The sequence below is a fragment of the Dipodomys spectabilis genome, unplaced genomic scaffold, assembly GCF_019054845.1.
Source record: "Dipodomys spectabilis isolate Male_0828 unplaced genomic scaffold, ASM1905484v1 ptg000054l, whole genome shotgun sequence".
Taxonomy (NCBI): Eukaryota; Metazoa; Chordata; class Mammalia; order Rodentia; family Heteromyidae; genus Dipodomys; species Dipodomys spectabilis.
This window is the reverse complement of record NW_024870731.1, coordinates 30,599,439-30,623,805: the sequence shown is the minus strand read 5'-3', so window position 1 is coordinate 30,623,805 and position 24,367 is coordinate 30,599,439. Positions and strand designations below refer to the sequence as shown.

The 24,367-nt window shown below is 37.8% G+C and overlaps 1 protein-coding gene across 1 annotated transcript in view; it reads left to right on the top strand.

Annotated features, from left to right (window-relative positions):
* Positions 1-17,573: 17,573 nt before the first annotated feature.
* The window catches only part of Mdfic2 (MyoD family inhibitor domain containing 2), a 92,147-nt gene continuing 85,353 nt past the window's right edge, over positions 17,574-24,367 (top strand). The window contains exons 1-2 of the mRNA XM_042680267.1: positions 17,574-17,745; positions 18,306-18,393. Coding sequence (XP_042536201.1) covers positions 18,306-18,393 — 88 coding nt within the window. The 5' untranslated portion in view covers positions 17,574-17,745. The remainder of the gene's footprint in view (positions 17,746-18,305; positions 18,394-24,367) is intronic.

The window sequence follows — 24,367 nt, the reverse complement described above, 5'->3', positions numbered from 1 at the left end:
AAAATCCTTTATGTGTAATGCACATGCATGGGTCTTCTTTTTCACCTTTATTCCCTAAATAGCAAAGAACGACTTACATAGCACTTATGATTGCATCATGTATGATAAACAACCTTAAAGTATAGAAAAGGACATACCCAAGTTATATACAAAGCAGCTTCATTTTTTATAATCAACTTGAGAAGCATCTACAGTCTTGGACATCCACTGAGACCAGTCTCCAGCAGATACTGAGAGAAAAATGTATTTACTTTGTGTTTAATATTTCTTTGAGGTTCAAAGATATATATATATATATATATATATATATATATATATATATATATATACTTTATGCATTACTGATGGATCATAAAAATCTTACATAAAAATCAAACAATATTTTAAAAGTATTGTCATGCCAACGTATGCTGAGTGCGGGGCCTTATGAAACCCTGTGTTGCTCTCCACAAGTTATGCTTTTCTGCTCTGACATTTCATCTGTTGGCCTATAGCCACATGGGCCCCCAAATGTCCATTGTACCTCCAGTCAGCACATTCATATTCTATAACAAAAAGGAGGCAACATTCAAATGGCAAGAAAAGGCCTTTTCATCCTAGGAATTCATATCTAGGAAGGTTAACATCCCCAGCCAAGCTGAGTATCTTAACTCATAATTCAGAACATTGCCACCTGTCCACTCTTAAACCAATCAGTGGTCCAGGGAAATAAGAATATTTCTGGTGGTCTCTTTTGACCCACCATGGGATGAGATGTTATTATTCCTCCATGAAATCAGCAGCATTCTAGCCAGGTGGAGGATGTACCCCTGTACTGCATCTACTCAGGAGACAAAGATCCAGAGGATGGTGGTTGAAGGACCAGCATCTCAATGTATTATCTAGGTTCAGGGTCACACATCTGTGCCCCAGATACACAGGAGTCCATAGGTAGGAAGACTACAGTTATTAGTGACTGCAGTTTGAAACTGGTATCTGGAAAATAATACAAAACTCAATCTGACTGATTAAAAAAAAAAAAAAAACAGGTGAAAAATTGGGGGCGGGGCAAATCAGATACCCTTCATTCAAACCCCAGTACTACCAAGGAAATAAATAACAGGACAAAAATAAATAAATAACATAAATAATGGAAACTAGGGTTCCAATTGGGGAAGGAGGCTAATGTTAGCTGAAACAAGGAAGACAACAAATGGCCACAAGTTAAAATTAAAAAAAAAAAATCAAGACCTGGGGCTGGAAATGTAGCTCAGTGGTAGAGTGCTTGCCTCACATGCATGAGGCCCTGGGTTCGATTCTTTGGTATTACATAACCAAAAAATTAATAAAATTTATAGTAATAAAAAAATCAAGTTCTGCCACATAGTCATTGATCCTGGGGAAGAAGGAGAGAATCGATGGCTGAGTGTGCAAGTCCTTCTGGCTCTAACAAAGTCAGTGGAACCACGTTAAGGAAGGGCAATGAGTTGGGTGCCTCTCCATACCAAACCCATGGCACCTATACCCAAGCCACAGCGGGGACCGTGCTGACTGCAGATGCACTACCTCACACAGGCCTGGAGCTTCACCTGATGCTTAGTATCACACATGGACAACATACATCTCATCAGCATCATTTACTTTCGCCAGAGGATGGTAGGCTCAGCTGGCTCAAGATCGCTGTGTCTCCAAGTCACCTTAGCTTCTGTGCACGCTCAAGAGCACTCTCAGACAGCCCAGAGCGTGCCTAGGCTGTGTTTCACCACAGCAAGGAAGAAGTGAGCAAAGGAAAAGGACCGTAGAGAACATATGGAGAAGACCAGAGAAAAACCTCCCAAGTGCCTTTTCCTCCTTGGTGACCCCTCCAGCCTGTGTTCAACTCTACTGGCCATGAAATGAACCACGATGAACTGTGGCAATCACCGTCTTCCAGAGAAACTCACTGGAGAATCCATTCTAAAGGTTCTTCCTTGGGGACTAGCCTCAGAGACACAAGATTCTTGGCACACACCAAACTTCCAGCTTCCCTGAAGGACGGAAGGGACTCTGCCTATGCCACATTGCTTGTCACAACAACTGAGAGGCAGTTACTTTTTTCAATCAACGTGGTAGGAAGCCAAATCCAAGTTCACACGGGTAAGCCCAAGGCCCACTGCACCAGGACAGTAGTCAGTGCTGTGCTGCTAACTCCTTTCTACACAACCTCCTATCTAGCCTCTCCTAAAACCTGCACCTGGTCTTCTATGCCCTATTCTACACTCCTCCTTTACTTTTCGTGGCACTGAGGTTTGGGCTCAGAAACTCTCCCTTGTTAGTCATGGTTTTGCTAAACCATGCCTCTAGTCGTGTTTGGGGCTCATTATTTTTGAGCTAGTGTCTTGTTTCCTGCCCAGGCAGGTACAATCTCTCTGTTAGGCAATCATTGTTAGAATAACAGGCATGGGCCACTGCCTCCAGCTCTCTGTTGAGTAGAGGTCTCATGATCTTTATTTCTGAGGCTGGTTGTGAACCTCCAGCTTCCCAATCTCATTCTCACAAGTAGCTAGGATTATAAGTATAAATCCATTGGTGCCTGGCAGAGAGGGAATTTTAACTTGAAAGGGAAGAGAGAGAGGCTAAAAGGTACAGTACATGCTGAGCATATACAAGGTGTTGGATTTGATCCCCAGAACCGCTCCCCCGCGTCCCCCTCCCCGCCAGACATGGAGGAATAGGTATAGGGCTTTGTGCACCTTAGTGTGAGCATGGAGAAATAAATGACACATTTACAATTCTTGCCCCAAATCACAAGCAACTTTTCTGAGAGCGCTACAGAGCTATGATCCTAGTACAAACTTGTCCAAATGCTAAAGTCAAATTTTCTTCCTTAAAACACATGGCATTATAAAATTGATTATATAATAAATATATTTAAAATGCATTATAAATCTTGGTCAGTAAGTAATAAAATACGTGACTACCCTCTTTACGTGTTGAGAAGGGTACAGTCAAAGGGTTTAATAACGTAACCACAATTTTCAGTATCTGTAAATTAATACATTTCAAAGGAACGAGAGGAATGAAATGAAACTTAATTTATATTTTAAAAAACCCAAAGCATTAAAGATTAATTTAAAGCTGTAGTAATATACTGTGATCTATGGGAAAATATATAAAAGAAATTATTAAATGAAAGCTAATGTAATAAACATTACAGCTTTTCATTTTATGTATGTAAATTTTCTTTGAGCACATGACTAGCAAAGTGCATACAAAGAATTGTATTGTTAAGGTCAGCTAATGAAATACACCCTTCCTTATTTAAGTTAGTGCAGAAGTCTGTAGCCTAGTAGAGATACAGGCATATTCAAATATCGGTGGCAGCTAAGATTAAGTCCCAAGATGCAAAGCCTTTCTTAATAAGGCTTGCAAAAAGTCTCTCATCATTGTTTCAAGAAATTATAACAAAGTGTGTTCAGGTATGATGTTGAACATTTGTTTGTTTTTTCAAATCCTTTGCTTGTTGCTTTTTCCTTGGCAAAAACTAAGGCTGAAGCATAGCCACAGCACAGAATATACAAGAGGGAAAACAATTACTTTAGTGGTTAGTCACTCTCCAGTCACTCTTATGAAAGGAACCAGTGGCTCACGCCTGTAATCCCAGCTGAGAACTGAGAATAAAATTTGAAGACAGCCCAGTCAGGAAAGTCCTTGATTCTCTTATCTCAAATTAATCACCGAAAAGCTGGAAGTGGAGTTATGACTCAAGTGGTAGAGCACCATCCTTGAGACTTATGGATCCAAATCCTGGGACCCAAGAGCAATTACTTTCAAATACACTACTTTCAAATAAAAAGAAACTGATATTGTGCAACATGAAGAATGGTTGATTGATGGAGGTCCAGGAACAGATAGCAATAAGTGAACTCCCAGTACTGAGTCTGGATTCTTCAATGATCTCTCTTTCTCTGCGACCCACCAAACAACAGCAACAATAGCTATAGCAACTCAGCCCCATTATGTTTAAAGTCTTGTCTTAAAACATCACAAAGAATGGTGATTTTCTCAAGAAAGATTCTTCAGCTACAGATCCTGCAGAAAAGAAAATGCTACTAATAAACTCAACTACCAGGTTTCTTCTAGCAAGAAGTATCTCGGGCATCTGAGGGCTGTGGTTTGCTTAGGTTTTTACAATACAGATGCAGAACAAAGGTTGCTCATAAGGAGAAGTCCTTAGCAAATCAAAAGAAACCGTTTCTTGTTGCTTGACTTTTTCTGACTCCCACAAGTTTCTCCCACAAACCTCACAGATTGACAGGAATGTCTAAGTGGGAAAGGAAAACTCAGTATAACACAGAAAACTCAGAGAAGGAAGCAATTTCTCCTATAACTTCAGAGCTAACTTAACCACCATTATATGTTGATGATTCAATCTTATAATCACCAGTATAAAAGAATACTTGTGGAGTAGACTGCTTCCAAGAAAGGTATATCGAAGTTGTAAAATGCTATCAGATTGGTCCTTGCTTTAAACAAATTCAGGACATCTATCTATCTATCTATCCATCCATCTAGCATATAGTTCTTGGATATTCAAACAAATCACTTACCATTTTCAAGCAAAAGTCACCAACTATATATTATTGAAAAAAATTGCAAAGTTGAATAATGTCCAAGGTCAAAGGTGTTTCTGGTGTCACGTATTATTTCATACAAGGATTGTTTGAAGCATAAACTTGACCTTGATTATGTCTGTTTACAGTTTTTATAACCATATTTCCCCTTAAATATATCCTTCTATTCTGGCTTGGTTTTCCTCTCTCAGCTACTACATTAAATATCACCAAATATCTTTCCTTCACCATGACCCTGGAATTCTTAACCTGTTTCCTGCATCTCATAGCTCCGCTCCTTCTTAATATTATAACTGGGAACTTCCTCCAGTAAATGAGAAAGGGTTCAAGAGAGAGCTTTTTAATTTGGGCTGTTTTTATTAGCCTGCATTAATAACACATGGGAGTTTCACTGTGATAATTCTGTAGATGCGCAGTGTGCTTTAAACAAGTTCACCTCTTCTACTAAACTCCTTTAGCTCTCCTTCTCCCTTTTCAAACACATTTGCAATTGGAAGGTTCCCTTTTTAATAAAGAACGTTGGGCTTTCCAACTCCTAATACCAGCCTGAAGCTATTATTTACTAGGAGAGCAGCTACACTGTGATTCCCTATAGCTATTGAAATCTCTTTTGCTTTCTAATATAGATCCCCATAGTCTGATACAGCAGAGTGGCAAAGATTAGCTGGTCACCAAACAGTCTATCTTAAATCTGTTATTTCAAGAGGCTGAAGCCTATGATTCCTATCATAAGAAGTTAGAATAAACCTTGTTACCAGTTGTCAAAGCCATAATAAGACTATTATTTTCTTGGCATAGTAAATCCAAATTTTATTCTCTACAAACAGTGTATATACCTAGGATATTTGTCTAAAAATTATCCAGACAGCAATAAGTACAATATCAAGTAGTTACAGCATGTCAATGTAATGCACAATTATAGCACAAGAGAGTTTTACAGAGACTAAAGGAGTCATCTTTTAAAAGCAACTAACCACAGGATTTTCAACTCTAAATGAACTTTTTCTACCTCAGAAGTATTGTTTGTGAGCCAGGCACTGCTAATTCATACATGTTTTGCTAGCTACTCAGGAGGTGGTGATCTAAAGGATTTTAAGGCCAACCTGGGCAGAAAACTTGGCAAGATTCCATTGTCAGTCAACCAGCAAAATTCCAGGCAAGAGGCATGGCTCACATGGTAGAGGATCACCCAATCAAGCAAGCCTTGTTCAAATCCAAGTACTGCCAAAACAGAAACATGTACAAAACTTTAAAAATAGATTTGAATAGTACATAAACTTTTTAAAAAGGAATGCAACCTGAGTTGCTTATCACAAGTAATCCCACACAAAACAAAGGGACAGATATTTGATGAACCCCAGGAGCTCAGCATAGTTACTATGTCTAATGCACATGTACAGCTACGTACAGATCACCGTGAGGGAAACAGAACAGAAAAGCATCTGCAATCTGCTCGCGGGAGCCTTGCAGTCCAGCTGGAGATGGGACATGCTGTCTGCTGAGAAGGTGAAGCTCACAAGTGGCCCTGTGTATTCTGCCTTGTAAAAGTTACTTGCTGACTGGCTGTGCCTTTCTTCCCATTCTACATAGGAGGAACCTATGGACTTCCACCCGAAGTGACTCATGAATGGATGAGTCATGGATACTAGAGTTCAAGTTACCCTAGGATCAAATCCGTTTGCCTCCAATTGCAATCCAGGTTCCTAAAAAATGTGGCAAGGAAGGATACAATTAAGAGGCACCATATGTGACCAAATTTCAGAAGGAGGAGAGACTCCAGTGGCATCGATAAGAAGCTTTACAGTTTCTTTATTAGAAGGAGTAGAGGGAGGGAGCATGCCAGCTGGCTAGCTGGGTTACCAAAAATTGCTAATTTAGAAAATGTTTAAAATAGCTAGCAAGTACTCCGATGTAGTTTATCAGCATTCCTATTTACTTCTAAAATATTAATTTGGTGTCACTTTCAGCAGAACAAAGGAGTTGAGGAAAAGTTAACAGGCTTGTTTAGAGCAGGATTTAAGGTATAAACATAACCTAGATTCGAGCTGTGTAATTTAATAATAAAGTAGATCGTGGAAACTTTTTAAAATTTTAGTCTCTTATTTAAAAAAATGGAAGAACAAGATTTAGCTACAGGGTTTCTGGGGGGAGGTATTGAACAAAATAAATACCATCATGCATTGGGCAATACAACAATGTCAGATATTCATGGAAATACTTATGTACAATAATTAAAGATTAATGCAGAAAACCAAGCATAAATCAGACATAAGCATCTAGTAATAGCACCTTGTATGATTTTCCTAAAGTATCTTCTGGGTTGACTTCCATTCCTGCTCTGAATATTTGGGCAACAAAAGAAGAAGCAACTCTCCCAAAATGTTCACACTTATCTAAACAATAGAGGTTTCCATTTCCAGATAATTCACAGGATCCATTGCCATCAAATTCAGAAATGCCACATTTCCCTTTGTCTACATATACAGTAGTGACATAGTAATTTAATTGTGAAGTTACTGTACCAAATCTCACGAGATTACTCCAAATCCCACTCTAATGCCATTTTGTTCCATTAACTTTTATAATCTCCTGGCACTTGATAAATTCTGAATTGTGCCATTATCTGAATATGACAGCCTTTAGTGAAAAGAAGCAAATGGAGCTTTATTTGTCTAATATTTCAATAATAATATAGATGAAGGACAAAGGTGCTTTTATTCTATCATTTAAATAAACAGACTGTTTAGAAAATTTTAAGTAGGTGAATTATGTTTTATTATTGTTAAATGTATTTCTCTGGGCAGGATTTGTGTGTGTAGATATTTTATTTGCACCTTCTGTGCTTTGAATTTTCTACCTTATCTACTTAAAGCTACAGTGAGGCGTTGAGAGCTATGCAGAATGCTTATGCCAAAAATAGACTGAATAAATTGGATTTGTGAGGATGGTAAAATCTGGGGTCTGGAATCAAGAAGCCCCCAGTCTTGTCCTGATAAGAAGGAAGTGGAAAACACATATTTCCCCTTGGGGGCTCAGGATGTGATAAGTTGTAGGTGTCTTCCAGTATTAGATCTTCCACCAATGCCAATCACGTCATGGGACCAAGTTTTGATTGAGTCAAGCATGAGGGCTGACAGCAGCAGGAAAGGAAAACATATAGAAGAGGGACAGAAGTAAACCGTGACGCTCTGCAAGGTCTTCCTACAATGCTGGATGACATCTGCTGGGCACATTTGAATAACCTTCAGCCCTCACACTTTGAGGTGTTCCTGTTTTGCTGATGAGGAGAAGAGATTTAATTTAGGGATCTGGAAATTCTCAAGTTTCCTGTCAACATAGGTTGTTTATGTATGTTATTATCCACAGAAACAAAGCAAAATTATTAGAAGTGCATACAATTTTAACTCTAAATGAAGCGAGAGGTTTTTACATGTATTATTCTCCTCTCACTCACTTTTAAGTGTATGTAATTATAAATGAGATGAATGATGGGAGCTTTATTTTTTATTTATTTCACTCATTCATCAGCTATTCAACAAATGTCTCTTTTTTTATAGTTTTCTGTATACAAATTAAATCACTTGTGTAGACTCTCTTTGTTATGTCCCATTGAAATAGAAAGGAAGCACAGCATTGAATTAGCTACTCAGTATAAATGGCTTTTCTGGACACTGGGGATTGAACCTAGGACCTTGTGCTGGCCTTAGGTTTGTACAAACATCTTCTTACAAATGAGAAATGCAATGCAAGGGAATGGTTTGCAATATTAGCTACACATATTTTATTCTTTTGAAAGGGAGTGTCAGGACAATACACAGATAGGGAGATGGCAAAATTCAAATAGTCATGAATTGCAGAGGAAAATGTCCCAAAATTTCTCTCCATATTCAACTACATGAGTTGAAATGTGTTAATATATTTTATTGAATATATGTTAATATATGTTTTCCCTCTCAGTTAGTTACACTCTAGACTTGGTCAAATTCTCATTTGAAATGTTACATGAACACTGGAAAGTTGAGCCTTATTCAACCTCTCAGCAATAACTTTTATCAGCTAATCAGATCCACACCTAGTTGAGATTATACACACAGCTCACATGAACGAGATGACTGGAATGGAACCTGCCAGAACACCTTCAGTATGTTTCAGTAGAGAAGCAACTCATATTAGACAGGCCTGTTCATTATTTTGCAAGATTGTCCATACCTAACAGACTATTTAGCTCTCCAGGCTCCTATCCTCAAGGGACTGGCACAACTGAAGATGCCCCTTTCCCACCGGAGGCATGTCCTCAGACCTCCCCCCACCCCCTGCCCAGGGCATGCCCCAAAGTTCTTTGGATATGATCAAGTCCTATGTATACTGTTTGTTCCAGTACATACAAACCTGTGAGAAAATTTGACTTATAAGTTAGATACGGCAAGAGATTAACAACAATAACTTTGCTTCTTTCTCTGTCAGGATGGCTAATTGTTGCACTCTGCAGGCTCACCATCTTCCTGTGGTATGAGGTGATGCAGAGCCTACCTACTGAAACCAAGTGAGGGGAATGGCACGGGAATTGGATGGAATGGCAGGCTATCACTTTCAGAAGCCCAGTCATGCTCTGACAGTGAGAGCATTAACAAACAAGTCTCCTAAGTGACTCGTTGTAGAGAAGTAAATCAGCCCAGAGATGCTGGATAGAGGGCTGATTCCTGTTCCAGCTGAGGTGAATTACAAGGTTCTGTCAGACTGCTCAGAAGCAGGCACAATTTTAAACCTGTGATTTGCCTGTGGAATTCTCTATGCCACCAAAACCCTGGATAAAAGAATCATGGGAAGTCACAGACTACATGGAGGCATGACCAATGTCCTCCAATTATTGTTACTATGGCCAGCCAAGGGCTCTTTCTGTGAGAACTACTGCTTGATGTGCTAAGATAAAACAGTGCATCAAAAGTTAGCCTTGTCCACCTAACAAAGTTGTCTGGGTGAGTCTCCTAGCAATAAATATGCCCTGAAAATTTCTCATCTACCTGTATGGTGCAAGTGCATGTGGCCTGCTCTAAGTCTAGTTGTATTTTTTTCCCATTTCAGTCAAGGCTTTTCAATCTCCAAGTCTAATGCTTCCAGATCGCCTTGCCTTTCTTTTCCTTGCTAGCCACATGTTCACCTTTCACTCTTTGTGAAGAAAGAGGAATAGACAGGGAAGAAATGTCCCCTCTCTCCATACTTCAGATCATCACAGAGAAGGACACTGAACCTTTCTCAGGTCACGATGCACTTTTGGCCACTGGCCTTTCTTCCATGGGTCAAGAATGAATGACACAGCACAGTGGTGAGCCTTGTTCTGCATGCCTTCTCAATGCCACAGCGCCAGGTGGCATGGAATTTGACAGGCTAACTGGGATCTTATGTTACATAAACTCTGTACATTGGTAGCACTGAGAGATGATGAAAGTCAAATGTTAAATGTATGGAAGGGACAACATTTTCTTTTATCATCTCCACTGCTCCATCCCCATATCCATCTATAGATGTGGTTTTTCTGGATCTTTACCCACTAAAATGCTCTCATCTCCAGAAATCTCTTTTTTCCCCCTTCTTGATTTGTATAACACTAATAATTCTGCATTCTCAGAATACTTTGACATTACCTAGAAAGGTCTCGAGTGATTTTAACTTTATTAAATTCATAATTTAGGGACATACTGAGATTCTTTTCCAATTAGTCTCTATGTATCTTCAAAGAACTATTTTATCTCAGATCACATCAAATAAAACTGCTTACGACTTTTTTGTTTGCTTTATAGTTCTTTAAAGGACACAAAGACATCATTTGTGAAGAGCTGATCAAATGTCAGAATTTTCTTTTGGATCCAAAGGCTGTGTTCAACTGAGATTGTATTTGAAGTTCAATTTATTTAAATATCCTGCTTGATGACTGACTCATGAAAGTAGTTAGAGAGAAAAGACTGATGAGGATAACATATTGTTGTTTTTGTTCTTTTCAGTTCCTTAGGTTAAAAATAATTAAAAAGATATTTGTCACTGATGTAGACAGAAAACCAGGTAGTGTATGCAAAATTTTTGGTTGTCTGTCTTACTTGAAATAGAAGATTTTAGAATTACAGACACTAAAGATATGGAACCAACCCAGATGCCCCTCAGTAGATGAATGGATCAAGAAAATGTGATTATATATATATATATATATATATATACATATATATATATGTATATATATATGTATGCCTTTAGAAAGAATGGCATCGCCCCATTTGTTAGGAAATTGAAAAGACTTGGAAAAAGTTATATTAAGTGAAGTAAGCCAGGCCCAAAGAAACATAGGTCCCATGGTTTCCTTATTTGCAATAACTAGTATATGTATGAGACAAGCAGAAAAGGTCAAAAGCTATGTACATATGACTAGTTAAGATGATATTAAGTGAAATGAACCCCAATATAAGGACACAAGTGGTTTTCTTTCTTGCTATTGTTTTTAACATATTTAAAATGTACTGTGTGAGTTTTTTTTTGTTTCTCTTGTATGTTCCTCCTCCACGGTCTAACCCCTATTTTCACTACATTTGTTGCCAGTGCCTGCAATCTTGTATATACATTTTTCTAATTTGGGGAGGGGAAGGGGAATAACAAAATGCTGACATAAGGATTCAGGTTGACCCATTGTAACAATGAGATGTACAAGACACTATGTTGAAAACGAACTTTACAACTTGGGGGGAGGAGGGAGGAGCGGTCAGGTGGGGAGGGAAGGGATGGTAGGGGTAAAACAAAGGAGAGGGTAACAATGCTTGATAGGAAATGTACTCATTACCTTACTCATGTAACTGTAACCCCTCTGCACAGTATTTTTACAATAAAAAAACATAAAAAAGAATTACAGACACTATCACAAAGGTGACAAAGAATTTGACCTCAGACTGAAATATAAGGAAAACAACCACATGTAGAAACCAATCTGCTTCACCAGGTGGTGGTGGTGGCTCACACCTGTAACCCTAGGTAACCAAGAGGCTGAGATCTGAGTATTGCTGTTCAAAGCCAGCCTGGACAGAAAAGTCTGTGAGACTCTTACTCCAATTAACCACTACAAAACCAGAAGTGACACTGTAGCTCAAAGTGGGAGAGTACTAGCCTTGAGCAAAAGAGCTGAGGTCAGTGCCCAGACCCCTGGTTCAAGCTTCAGGACCAACAAAAAATTAAAAAAGGAAAACAGTGTGCTCCTACAAAGGAAGAGACATTTTCAGATATTAACCTTTAGAGTAAATTTCACTGATGTGTTACATTGATTCAACAGGACTTTGTTTTAAGAATCATTATAATAATGGTCAATAATATCTATTAGTCTACATAATTGCTTTAAGTAATTATTGAAGACTCATCAAAAGATACTCTAAGGCAAGAATATTATCAATACTTCTTTATAAGTAAATAATTTTAATTTGTTTTATTATTTATTATTTTATTACATATTTAATTATGATGCAAATTCAGTCATGCACCTTTGGAAGAGAGAACAGTTAATTACTATCTTGCGAATATTTCAAAATATCTAAATTTGGGATTGGGAAACAACACTGCTATTTCTGCAACTTGTTTGTGAAATAAAAAGGAAAGACAGCAAACTCCTGGGAAGGTGAGCAAATAATACCTAAAGATCCTGTTATCCTAGTCTTCAAGGAGTATTTATAAGATAATAATATATCAAGTCCTCTCCTTTTTGATTCTTTTCAACTGGAGCAGGGTCTCATTAAGTAGCCCACGTTGGCCTGGAACTTGCTATGTAGCCCAGGCTAGCTTTGAGCTAAATCCTCCTGCCTCAGCCTTCCAAATGCTAGGATTACAGAAATCTTTCACCATGACCAGCTCCAGGTCTCTTATTAATGAATATCCTATATCTTTTTCAAATTTTCATTCCTACTCAGATGTCATAGTTTAATTGGGTAGGATGGTTAGCATGATACTACTTTTAAGAAGTTTATATTCTTATCTAATATATAATGGGAATTCAGCTCTTTGGTAGTTATTATAAGAAGGACTTGCTTTTAATATTAGTGACTATTTTATGAACTCCAAGTGAAATTTGAGTCTCAAAGGCAAAGTGCCTTTTGTTCAATGATGTACTTAATTTAAAAATTTCTCCTATTAGTCCTGATGAGATAAATGGTACTAGATTTGCATCTGTTCTTCCAGAGATCTAAGACCAGAGGAAATACATAGGTGGGAAAAGTTACCAAGTTCTGGACAACAAGGAAAAGAAGAATCTAATTTTGAGAGTAGAGAAACACAAAAGATGAGTTTACATATTTGTTCAAGTTTTAGGAGCTCTTTCTCCCACCAATACAGAAACGTGAAACAGAAATACAATGGCAAAGTTGTTGAACAAATACAGGGACTGGAGCTAGAGCTGTTGAAAAGGGTAGGATTTGTAGTACAGAGTTAAGGGGAAGATGGAGCTAATGGTACAAGAAAGGGAAGAAGCAGTTTTCACCACGAATGCGCTTGGCTAAGGTTTGAGTTGTGCAGGCAGAGGCTGAAAGTCAAGAAAAGTGTTTCAAAGTGTGGGAAGGCGGGTTAAGTTGGTGTTGGGAGCCAACTTTTGATCAACTGGATGCATGGTATCTCCCCAAGCATCATGGGTATTTAATTTATATCTAAGGAAGGGCATGATATGGACATAGCATTCAGGTTCTAGAGCAAAACTGCCTTGTAAGACTAAGAAGTGAGATTACTCACTATGAAACAGTGCTAATACCAAACTGCAAAGGATTGAAAGTTTACATTAGCTATTTGTTTGCTAGAACAAAATTCAATACTCCTTGTTAAAAAAGAATATGGATAGCCTACATAGCACATCATCTACAATATCCAGTGTACAATTAAAAATATACTTAGTTGAAAAATCAAGAAAGTGTAACTCATAGCAAAGAAAATAGTTGATAAAAGCCAGGATATCAGCCTTTCCAGGGAATAAAAATGAAAACCATCCTTACGTCCAGTAGAGTCAAGTACAGCAAAAAATAAAAAAGAAAGAAAGAAAGAAAGAGAGAGAGAGAGAGAGAAAGAGAGAGAGAGAGAGAGAATGAAAGAAAGAAAGAAAGAAAGAAAGAAAGAAAGAAAGAAAGAAAGAAAGAAAGAAAGGAAGAAAGGAAGAAAGAAAGAAAGAAAGAAAGAAAGAAAGAAAGAAAGAAAGAAAGAAAGAAAGAAAGAAAGGAAGGAAGGAAGGAAGGAAGGAAGGAAGGAAGAAAGAAAGAAAGAAAGAAAGAAAATGTAAATTGGAAGCCAGGTGCTGGTGGCTCACACCTGTAATCCTAGCTACTCAGGAGGCTGAGATCTGAGGATTGTGGTTCAAAGCCAGCCCAGGAGACTCTTATCTCTAATAAACCACCAGAAAACCGAAAGTGGCTCTGTGGCTCAAATGGTAGAGCGCTAGCCTTGAGCTGAAGAGCTGAGGGACAGCACCCAGGCCCAGAGTTCAAGCCCCATGACAAAAAAAAATGTAAATTGGCTAGAGAGAAGGAAAAAGATATATGAGGCATAAAAAAAAAAAAAGAGGAGCAAAAAGGAAGAGAGAGAAGAGGGGAAGAAAGAAGGAGGGAAAGGGGGAGGGAGAGAGAAGACAGAGGCAGCGAGAGGCAGAGAAAGGAAGAGAGAAAGAAGAAAGAGAGTTTCCAAACGACTTGTGCTCTAAGAAATACTGAAGAAAGCTCTATAGGCTAAAGAGGGATGGAATCAGATAGAAATTTTCATCTACCTAAAGACAGCCTGTGAGTGAACATAAAAGTGACTTTCTTCTCTTAATTTCTTTATAAGACAACCAATTTCCTCTCTTCCTTCCCATTTCATTCTGTTTGTATCTATCCTCTATCTATGCATACAGACATAGGCACACACATGTACACATTGCTTATGAAATTATGACAACTATAAATACAAGAATATAAAAATAGTATAAAGGAATACATAACTGACACTATGCGGTTAAAAAGTGATTTTCTATCTCATGAAGTGGAACCGTGGACTACATCAAGCTAAGAATGCATTTTGCAACCCCTAGAGGATCTAAGACATTTCATCATAAACTCACCAGCAAGGGTCATTTCAATGTTTATTTTCATATCATTTCTCATTGGCAACCTAAATTTAAGTGGGTAAAAATAACTCCATAGAATATAAAAATAATTGATTCAAGGTAAACATATATTGGTTATTAGAAAAGCTATTGAAAAGATTTTACTAAATATTAGAGATTCCATACTACCACAGAATGAATACTTTCAGGAACAATTTACCTTGCTACAGAATTTGATATGTATTTGGATTCAACCCACTAGTTCTTCAAAGAGCTATATTCCACAAATTATAGTCTTCAACTTTAATGACCTCAGTTGGCGACATATCTATATTTACATATTGATTAGTCTTCCATTTTACACGTATTTATTGTTTTGAAACATCATAAAATAATGTCGAATTTTTAAACAAATAAATAAAACAAATAATCAAGTGTGTATTATTTGTTAGGAAGCCCCTAGCTTCCTGAATTCAATCCTATTTTAACTAACAGAAATAAGAACATGAAATATGATAACCTTGCAGGCTTTTCTCTTGGCTCAGCTTGTCTTCTGCTTTCATGGTAATTCGCCCATTAAAGATTCTATTTCTGGACCAGATTTTGATCAGGAAGTAGAGATATTGAGACATAAGACAAGCAATGTATTATATATATATATGTATATATATATATATATATATATATAGAGAGAGAGAGAGAGAGAGAGAGAGAGAGAGAGAGAGAAAGAGAGATTGGGATTCTAAAGTTTGAAATCTAATACTAGGCTTCCAATAATCATCTTCTAGTCATTGTAAAAGGAATAAAAGTAGAAATCACCTACAGTTCAAGAATCACAAAGGGATAAATTATAATGAAAAAAATCCATAATCACCAAATGGAGAAATGCCTATGAAGATTTGAGGAACTGGGATGCTCTTGGGAGAGAAAACTGGAAGCTAGTCCGCTTATATGGATATATAACATACATGAAAAATATCACAGCATCTTGCAAAGGCTTCCACGGGGCCGGGGGTCACCCCATGCTCAAGCAGCAGCCTGACTTCTTTGTCTGAGGGATGATTTTTTTATATCATTCAGAGATCCAAATCATCTTGGAGATGAAAGCCAACATCATTTCTAGTGATGAATACTATTAGGAATATGGCCTAATATTAAAACAGAACTGCAAATAAACTAGAGAAGATACTATGTTCAGAGATGTCTGTGACTCAGGATTTGATTCTAACACCTATTGTTCTCTCCCCATTATTTTCAGCTTAGATCTCCTTTAACCCCTCTGTTATCTTTGATTTACTCTTGTTATCTTTCTCCTCCAAGAATATGTACATTTTGGAAAGGATTGCTTTTCCAAAGGACAATGATTAACCTGCTGAGATAATGAGATGATGTCCTCAAACATGGGAAGAAGGACATAAAAACACTAACTGTAGGAAAGGGGCAAATGGAAGGAACATGGTGATCAAGATACTCTATGGTTTGGGAGCAAAGGAAATCACTATCCCCAGTTTTCTGACACCGCCTTCATTTTGGGCAATCAGGTCAAATGCTGAGCGAGATCCATAACATACTGCCACAGAAGTTGATCCGTGTGTGTGTGTGTGTGTGTGTGTGTGTGTGTGTGTGTGTGTGTGTGTGTGTATGTGTGTGTGTGTGAAGAAAGGATTAAGTGGAAGATCCTGGTGAAGAGATGCAGGTGGAGTCAGAGAAGGAAAGGTTGATTCTAAGTCAGTCTTGACGTAGAGATGAGGCAGAATTTTGAGAAAACATTTCTAAGATTGTCAATGACAGGCCAGCAGATCCAGTACTTTGGCTGGAATTCCCACAGAATCTTGATTGGGGGTGGAAAATACTCCACAGAGATCTGACTATTCAAGAGCTTGCACGGCTATTAAGGCAGGAGGACGTTTATCTTACTCTTTACCGTGGGAAGGGAAGGTTGTTTTCACACGGAAATTGGCTGATCGAGGTGATAATTCTGGCAGGAAAGTACAAGAGGAAATGAAGTTGGGATGGGGAGGAAATAAATACAGGGCAATCAGATGATGACATTGGTCAGACAAAGACAGTGGAGGAAGTGAACCATTGGGGAAAAATAAATAAACATTTTTCATGAGGAGAAAAATGACAACTTTTAGGAATAGTGAACATGTCTACAGGTTATGCTTTTTATTTTTAATCTTTCATTATAAAAATTGATTAGCTTTTCCTGAGTACCTAATGCCAAATGCTTTTTGGAATTATATTTTATATCCTTTTTGGAATATCTACAGATAATCAAAAGAACTTGAGCTGGCCATTGATGGCTCATGCCTATAATCCTAGCTACTCTGGGGGCTGAGACCTGAGGATTACAGTTTGAAGCCAGCCTGGGTAAAAAAGTCTATGAGACTCTTATCTCCAAAAAAGCTGACAGTGGCACTGTGACTCAAGTGGAAGAGCTCTAGCCTTAAGCAAAAGAAGCTCAGGGTGTGGGCCCAGGCCCAGAGTTCAAGCCCCAGGAACAGAAAAAAAAAAGAATAATAATAATGAGAAGAATTTGAAATGTTTTATTGTTATTACCAATGTTACAAAAATGCTTTTCAAAGTAACCGCTACAAAATGAACTTGCAGATAATGTAGCTTACAAAGTCTACTTTCTCATTTTTGTTGTAAGCCAAACAGTCCATATATATCCTTCAATATATTTTTGTACATCTTTTAAATATTAATCCCAAGTGATGAATGGCGGGTGTGGAAGGAAGGGAAGGAAGAAAACTTGGTTCATTTGAAAAGAGTTCATTATTTTCACCCTATGATAAATAAATGCTCGCCTGGAGGAGGTTTTATTGTTTTGAACCACAGGCTTTATATTACCTTAGAAAGAAAAGAAAAGAAAACCACAGCTCTCCTCTGCAAGTTAGATGCTCCTGGCAGCAATACAAATCTAGCACCACCCAGGGAGGGAATGTGTTTGCTTCTTTGCTTACTTCTGTCAGGGTAAAGGAATGCTGGACACCGAGAGACCAGGGAGACTACAGCTCACAGCACCCCAGTCCCACACCTTGGCTCTCCTCTTTTTGGAACATACAGGTAAGCACTTACCTCCATGGCATTCAATGCAACATCCATGGTAAGCAAGCTTTGAAAGTCAAGTTCATTGCTTTGAATGTTTCCTCAGCTCCTCTGGGAGCTCAAGTTGAACTGGCTTGGGAAGTAAGGCTCTTCCAGAAAAAAAATATCTCTCTGGGTTTTATTGTTGTTTATATCTTTGTATATTATTTTGCTGCATGTATTCCTACAAATTATGCTTTAAAAAACACTGAAAGAGCAATTGATTATTTGTTTGCTACAAACCCAGGTATTGTTAGTTAGTAATCTGTTATTCTTTCACATTCAAAACCTAAAAATTGTATAGCAATCTTTGCTGCTGAACAATGAAATGTTATGTTGCTATGTCATACAGACTTTAGTTCTCCATGTCAAGGTTTTAACAGAACACAATGGGATAAAATGCAACTCTAAACAGTAAATTGAATTATTATAGAGAATTTTTTTCTAAAAATATGGCAGCTGTCTTTAAATATAAAAACCAATGTGGTAAATTAGAGTTCCTAGTGCATTTTTATATCCCAAATTCTGCTTCCCCTTAGATGTCAGAAACTGAGCTGGAAAAGATAAAAGTAAGAACAGCTGAACACTTTGAAAATGACAAAAATAACATTTCTTGGCTAAAAGAGGGTAAGTCTTTTTGCTCTTGACTTTTTTTTTTGTATCTTGGCATAAAATTGTACATTAGTTGATAAGTAAGAGATAACATGTGGAAAGGAGGGAAATATGCTCCAGGAGTTCAAATGATTTTTGGAACTTCTCATTATCTTTTTATTTTATGCTCCTGTGGTCTGAATGTGACTATGTAGAACCCAGAGTATTTGGTGTTGAAGTTCCCTATTCTCTATGTTACAGCAGATTTCTTTATTGGTAAGACTTACTACCCATTTTCAATTCAGCTATATCTCCCCTTTGAAGGTCTTATAACACTGTAGGTATTTCTCCTTTATAAGCCAAGAAGACGAAGTAATTCTGAAGTGAAACATTTTTAAATGATTATTTAAATGATGTGATTACAGAAAGAAAAGCAGATAATAGGAAAATGATGTCTACAAATAGAATCACCATTCACTGCATTAGAGAAGCCACTTTCCCAGGGGAGAGCCATGTCCGCTGGGGGCAACAGCATGCATAGGCAGCTGCTTGAAATATACACAGAAATCAATATGTTCTCCTGCGATGAGTACAAATTCGGGCCCTTTTCGAAAATAGGTTTAAATGTGTGATTATCTACTAGAAGGCTTGGTTTTATAATCTTTGGATTTTTATGAACACCATTAGTGTCTCTTAAAGGAAACCGATTTGATCTTTTATCTAAATAAGTATGTTGTGACTTTTTTTTGGCATGGCAATAATCTTAAATTATAACGAGTGTGTATTACAGAAGTACACTTGATATAGGATACAGTGTGACAAATGCATAGTAAAGCCCGCCAAAAGCACTCGCCAAAACCCTCTTCTATTAGTTTATGTTAATATTTTTTAAATTTAAAAAAAACATTGCAAAGTGACTGCTTTTGAGTAATTGAAATCTTTAAAAGTGTTTTGTAAGGTCATAGAAGATTCTAATAGCTAGATCTATGAAAAGTTATATAACTCCCAAATAATAATAATATATTAACAACATTTAGAGTGTTTAGTGACAATTATCTATGACTATGCTGAGTCATAATGACAATGTTCTTATCATTAATTTGCCAGTGGGAAAATAAAGCCTACAAAGAGTTCAAGTAACTTGCCTAAAATGATAAAAAAAAAAAAAAAAAAATAGGCGGTGGAAGAGCTGGGGTTGAACCACAGGTTGTGTAATTCTCATCTCTTGAATTTAATCATTCCCTTACATGTTCCAAAAGAAAAGATAATTCAGTGACTTCTCCGGACACCATTTGCTAAAGAATTATTTCCCTGCAGTGTTAAGCTTACCACCTCCAAATTCATCATACCATCAGATCCACTCATATTCTTTTTTTTTTTTCTTTTTGCTTATGTGGTGCTGAGGAATTGAACCCAGGGCCTCATGCATGCAAGGCAAGCGCTCTACCACTGAGCCACCTTCCCAGCCCTCCACTCATATTCTTAATGCCATCTTACTTCTACTCTTATTTTTAAAATTTTAACTTAACAAAGTCATTTCTTCTGCCCACTTGCCCAGCAGTTAAATGAAATAGTGAGAACTCATCTCCTTAAAAGATTTTGTTTCAAGATACAAGTAGATACAAAATAAAGTGCTGTCAGAATGATTTCCTTCAAAAAGCTATAGGGCTACACAATCCTCTAACTTCTTTTTTATCAAGAGATATTTTAAGTAGAATCTTCTTAAAACAAGAGAGAAGAAAAAAAGTGAAAGTGAATTAAAGATCCTTCAGTGTTTTCCTTGTTGAAGAGATCTATTTCCTAGAGTGAAGTTTATGTTATTTATTTTTACTTTAATTACTCCATATTGTAGTTTCTAGTGTAGAAATAATGATAAAAGTGATAGACTAATCATTTCCTGAAGAATTTTTTTAAAAAATTATGTCCATTAGGTACAACTTAGGCATTGAATTCTTGTAATCTATAAAATCTAATTTCCCAGGTGACCTGTTTTATCTCATTTGGACACTTCATTTAAGCTACACTCAAATTATGTTTATAATATTTCATAAAAGGAAATTGAGCCAGATGCTAGATGACAACATCTTAATTGGGAATTATCAGGATGAGTTAGTTTCAAACATAAATGTCTTCCATTTTGTGCTGTTAAGAGAAAAGTACATGGGTTGGCTTATAAAAAAATAAAAAGACAAACTGGTATAGCAGATGACCACAGCATGAGCAGCCAGGCAGACATGGTTTTAAATCTCTGCTCAGCTAGATATCAGCTATGTGACCAGAGTATTTACTCCACTTTCTGATGCTTGGAAAATAGGCTACCGGCTTTGTGAGGTTATAAGAATGACTTTCCATTATTTCTGTGTTTCTTTACTTCTTCAAAACATGACTCACGCTAGCAATATTGTTGAGAGCTTAGTTTCTACCTTGGAATGTTTTGATAGGATTTAATGCATTTTTTTTCTTTATTTGGGTCCTTCTAACAACCTGGGGTACAATAGAGCTGTCCTCATCTCACACATGAGAGGATTGAGACTGAGTATTGTCCCTTACGGGATTTGATATGGAAGAGAAACATCAGCTAAAGGGATAGGAAGGAGCCCTAAAACCGTTGCCTATTACGGTTCAAAATGACAGCATCACCAGGGTCTGAATTGCACACAATTGTTCTTCTATAGTATCTCCTGATTTTCAGAAGAAAGTAGAAATCTGGACTTCTATGTGAAATCTTCCAAATGTTAAAGACTAAGTAACAATCAAACATAACAATAAAAGAAAGATAGGTCCCATGGTTTCCCTTATTTGCAATAACTAGTATATGTCTGAGTCAAGCAGAAAAGGTCAGATAAGTTGATGTTAGGGAAATGAACCCTAAGTTATGTATTCAAATGTTTTTTTCTTTCATGCGATTGTTTCTAACACATTTATAAGATTGTTGCTTTGTATGTCCCTCCCCCACGGTATAACCCCTGCTTTCACTGTATTTGATGTCGGTATAATTTGTGGAGGGGAAGGGAAAAAACAAATCGTTTAAATAGGGATACAGGTGGACCCATTGCAACAATGAGATGTACAAGTCGTTACGTTGAAAACGAACTTTACAACTTCAGTGCAGGGGGGGGGGAGGGGGGGGGGGGAGGATTGGGTAGGGGGGCAGGGGGAGGATGGGAAGGGATGGGAAGGGGAAACAAAGGAGGAGGGTACAATGCTTGATAAGAAATGTATTCATTATCTTGCTCATGTAACTGTAACCCCTCTGTACAGTATTTTCACAATAAAAAACAACAATAAAATACCATGCAAGATAAACAAAGCCAGGTTCTGTGGGTCTTTTGCAGTCTGCAAGCTGTCAGCATGTAGCTTCTGCTCTAGGAGTTTGCATCTCTCAAACATCATCCAATAGAGTTTCCAGAAAACTAGTTTTCCAAAAGCAGTGCTGCATTGTCATCCAGCTTATCTCTCTAAGCTTAGCTTATCGATTTATCTTTTGTCTGTCACTTATCTGCCCTGGATTTGTTTCTCTATCTGTCATCTGTCTATCTACACACAAATACACATAGGTATGTTTATTTAGACATATGTGAAAATTCAGGATAACAATCATTTGAATTAAAGATGTGGACTTAAGAATAGTGAAAGAGAAGTAATTTATCTTTTGAAAGACTGCCTGTCACAGGCAGGAAGTGAACACAATTATCTCCGTGTACCTTTAGTGCAGCAAAGTGGTGACTTCACATCTTGAATATACAGGTTATAATTTAGCCAAAATTAGTAAACATAAGCAACGAATCATCCAAAATACTGGAAAAGAGCCTAGCAACTAAGGTCCCATATTCTTAAAGTTTTCCTTCATATCTCATGCAGAGATTGAAGTGCCATCTTGTTCCTGATCTCCATGCTTACAAGGAGATGGGAAAAGCAAGACTCTTTCTTGTATTTATTGACATTCATAAATCTACTGGACTTTGCTTTAATGCTAGGCAAAGGCCATTTATTCACTTGTTCAAAAATTAATTTCATGCCATGAACATTATAATAATTCCAAAATATTCCTGTGTTCAATTTATAAATGAATGAGCTTTCCCCCCAACCTCCCCTCCCCTCCCCACCACCTTGAACTCAAACACATGCTAGGCAAAGAAACCAAGGGGCCAAGGAAGGAAAATGTTGCTTTGGAGGAGCCTAGGTCTGCAAGTGCTCTATTACAATGCGTGCATATGAATCCATGCAAATGCTGTCACTCAGATGATTCTCACTTCTAAAAGGGCTTTTGTTTAATGTCTAGCTTAAAAATTAAGCCACATTAATGCACATTTAAAATTGTTAATTTCTATGACTAGCATAGTTTGAGAGTCTTTTTATTCTGTAAACATAGGAAATTCCTGTATGTTAAGTACTAACCAAAATGAAGTTGGGAAAAGGTAACAACTAGAATGATATTTTGCTTTTTTTTGTTTTTGTTTTGGTTTTTTAGTTTTGTTGTTGTTGTTTTTTTTTTTTGGTTGTGGGCTTGAACTTAGGGCCTGGGCATTGTCCCTGAGCTCTTCAGCTCAAGGTTAGTGCTCTACCACTTGAACCACAGTGTCACTTCTGGTTTTTTGGTGGTTAATTGGAGATAAGAGTCTCATGGACTTTCTTGCCCAGGCTGGCTTTGAATCCTGATCCTCAGATCACAGCCTCCTGAGTAGCTAAGCTGACAGGCATGAACCACCTGAGCCCAGCTTGCTTTTAAGGATACAAAACATGGGGGTGGGGTGGGGGAGGCTGGGAAGGGATGTGAAGGGGAAACAAAGGAGGAGGCTGTAATGCTTGATAAGAAATGTACTCATTATCTTGCCCATGTAATTGTAACCCCTCTGTACAGTATGTTCAAAATAAAAAAACAAAAATACAAAAAATACAAAACATGCCCTCAGACGTTATATAAAAACACAAATAAGGGCACAATCTTAACCTACTTTGCCTGCCTACCATGGAGTACCATAAATCAGGTCATTTGTAAAGAAAATATGTTTATTCCTTATACTTTCAGATAAGTTAAAAAGCCCATATTTACTATGGGCCTTTCTGTTTTGTCACCCCATTCCTGCATGTGCTTTTGGATGGAAAACGACTGACCATAAAGAACTCATCTCCACGCTAACAGCCACAACTTAGACCCATCCTTGCTGCAGACCACCTTGACTCATCTCCCTTCCCCTTTCCCCTGAACAAATGCCCCAGTGATCTGGCAAGAGAGCCTTGAGACCAAGGCCACATCGGATGCAGACATCCCTGATAAACACAGAGGCTCTTGAAAACTCCAAACATCTCGGTCAAAATAACATCGCTCACCCACCCTGCCTCCATCTCACCCCACTTCCATCTTCCTCTACCCCTGACTTCACACTTTCTGCTGTGTATTTAAACAGACCCTAGTGGTAAGGGGGAATGCACCGTCTCTCTTTCAGCAAGGCTGAAGGAGACTTGCTTGCCCTTTCCAAATCACTCCCTCCCTCCTTCACTCCCAAATAATGGTGTATGGAGTTCGCTTATTTGGATTCTCTCGTGACTCGGTTTCCTTACATTTCTAGGGCAGAGGACAGGCTCTACCCTCAGTAGATGTTAAGAAGAAAAGTTGACAAGGGTAATTGCCTTGCAGCTTTAATGCAAGATACTGGGATAGAGAACGGGGTGGAAACTCTCCCTTAGAATCACCAGTCAAGGATGTCTCTGAGGAGGAGATTTTTGAGCTGACTAAAATAATGGAAAGAAAGCAGGCCTGCAAAACCTCAGAGGAGCATTCCAGTATGGGGAGTTCACTGTGCTAAGATTTTATGGCTTTGGAAGCTGGACAGGAAAGAAGGATGATAAAAGTAAGAGAAGGAGGGAGGGAAGGTGATTAATCTGGAAATAATACAAGACCTTGCTGGTCAAGCAGGACTCTTGATTATTTTCTCCTTGACTGGAATGAGCAGCCAGTGGAGATTTAAGCAAGGGAATATCAATAATTAATGACAGTGTGAATGACCTA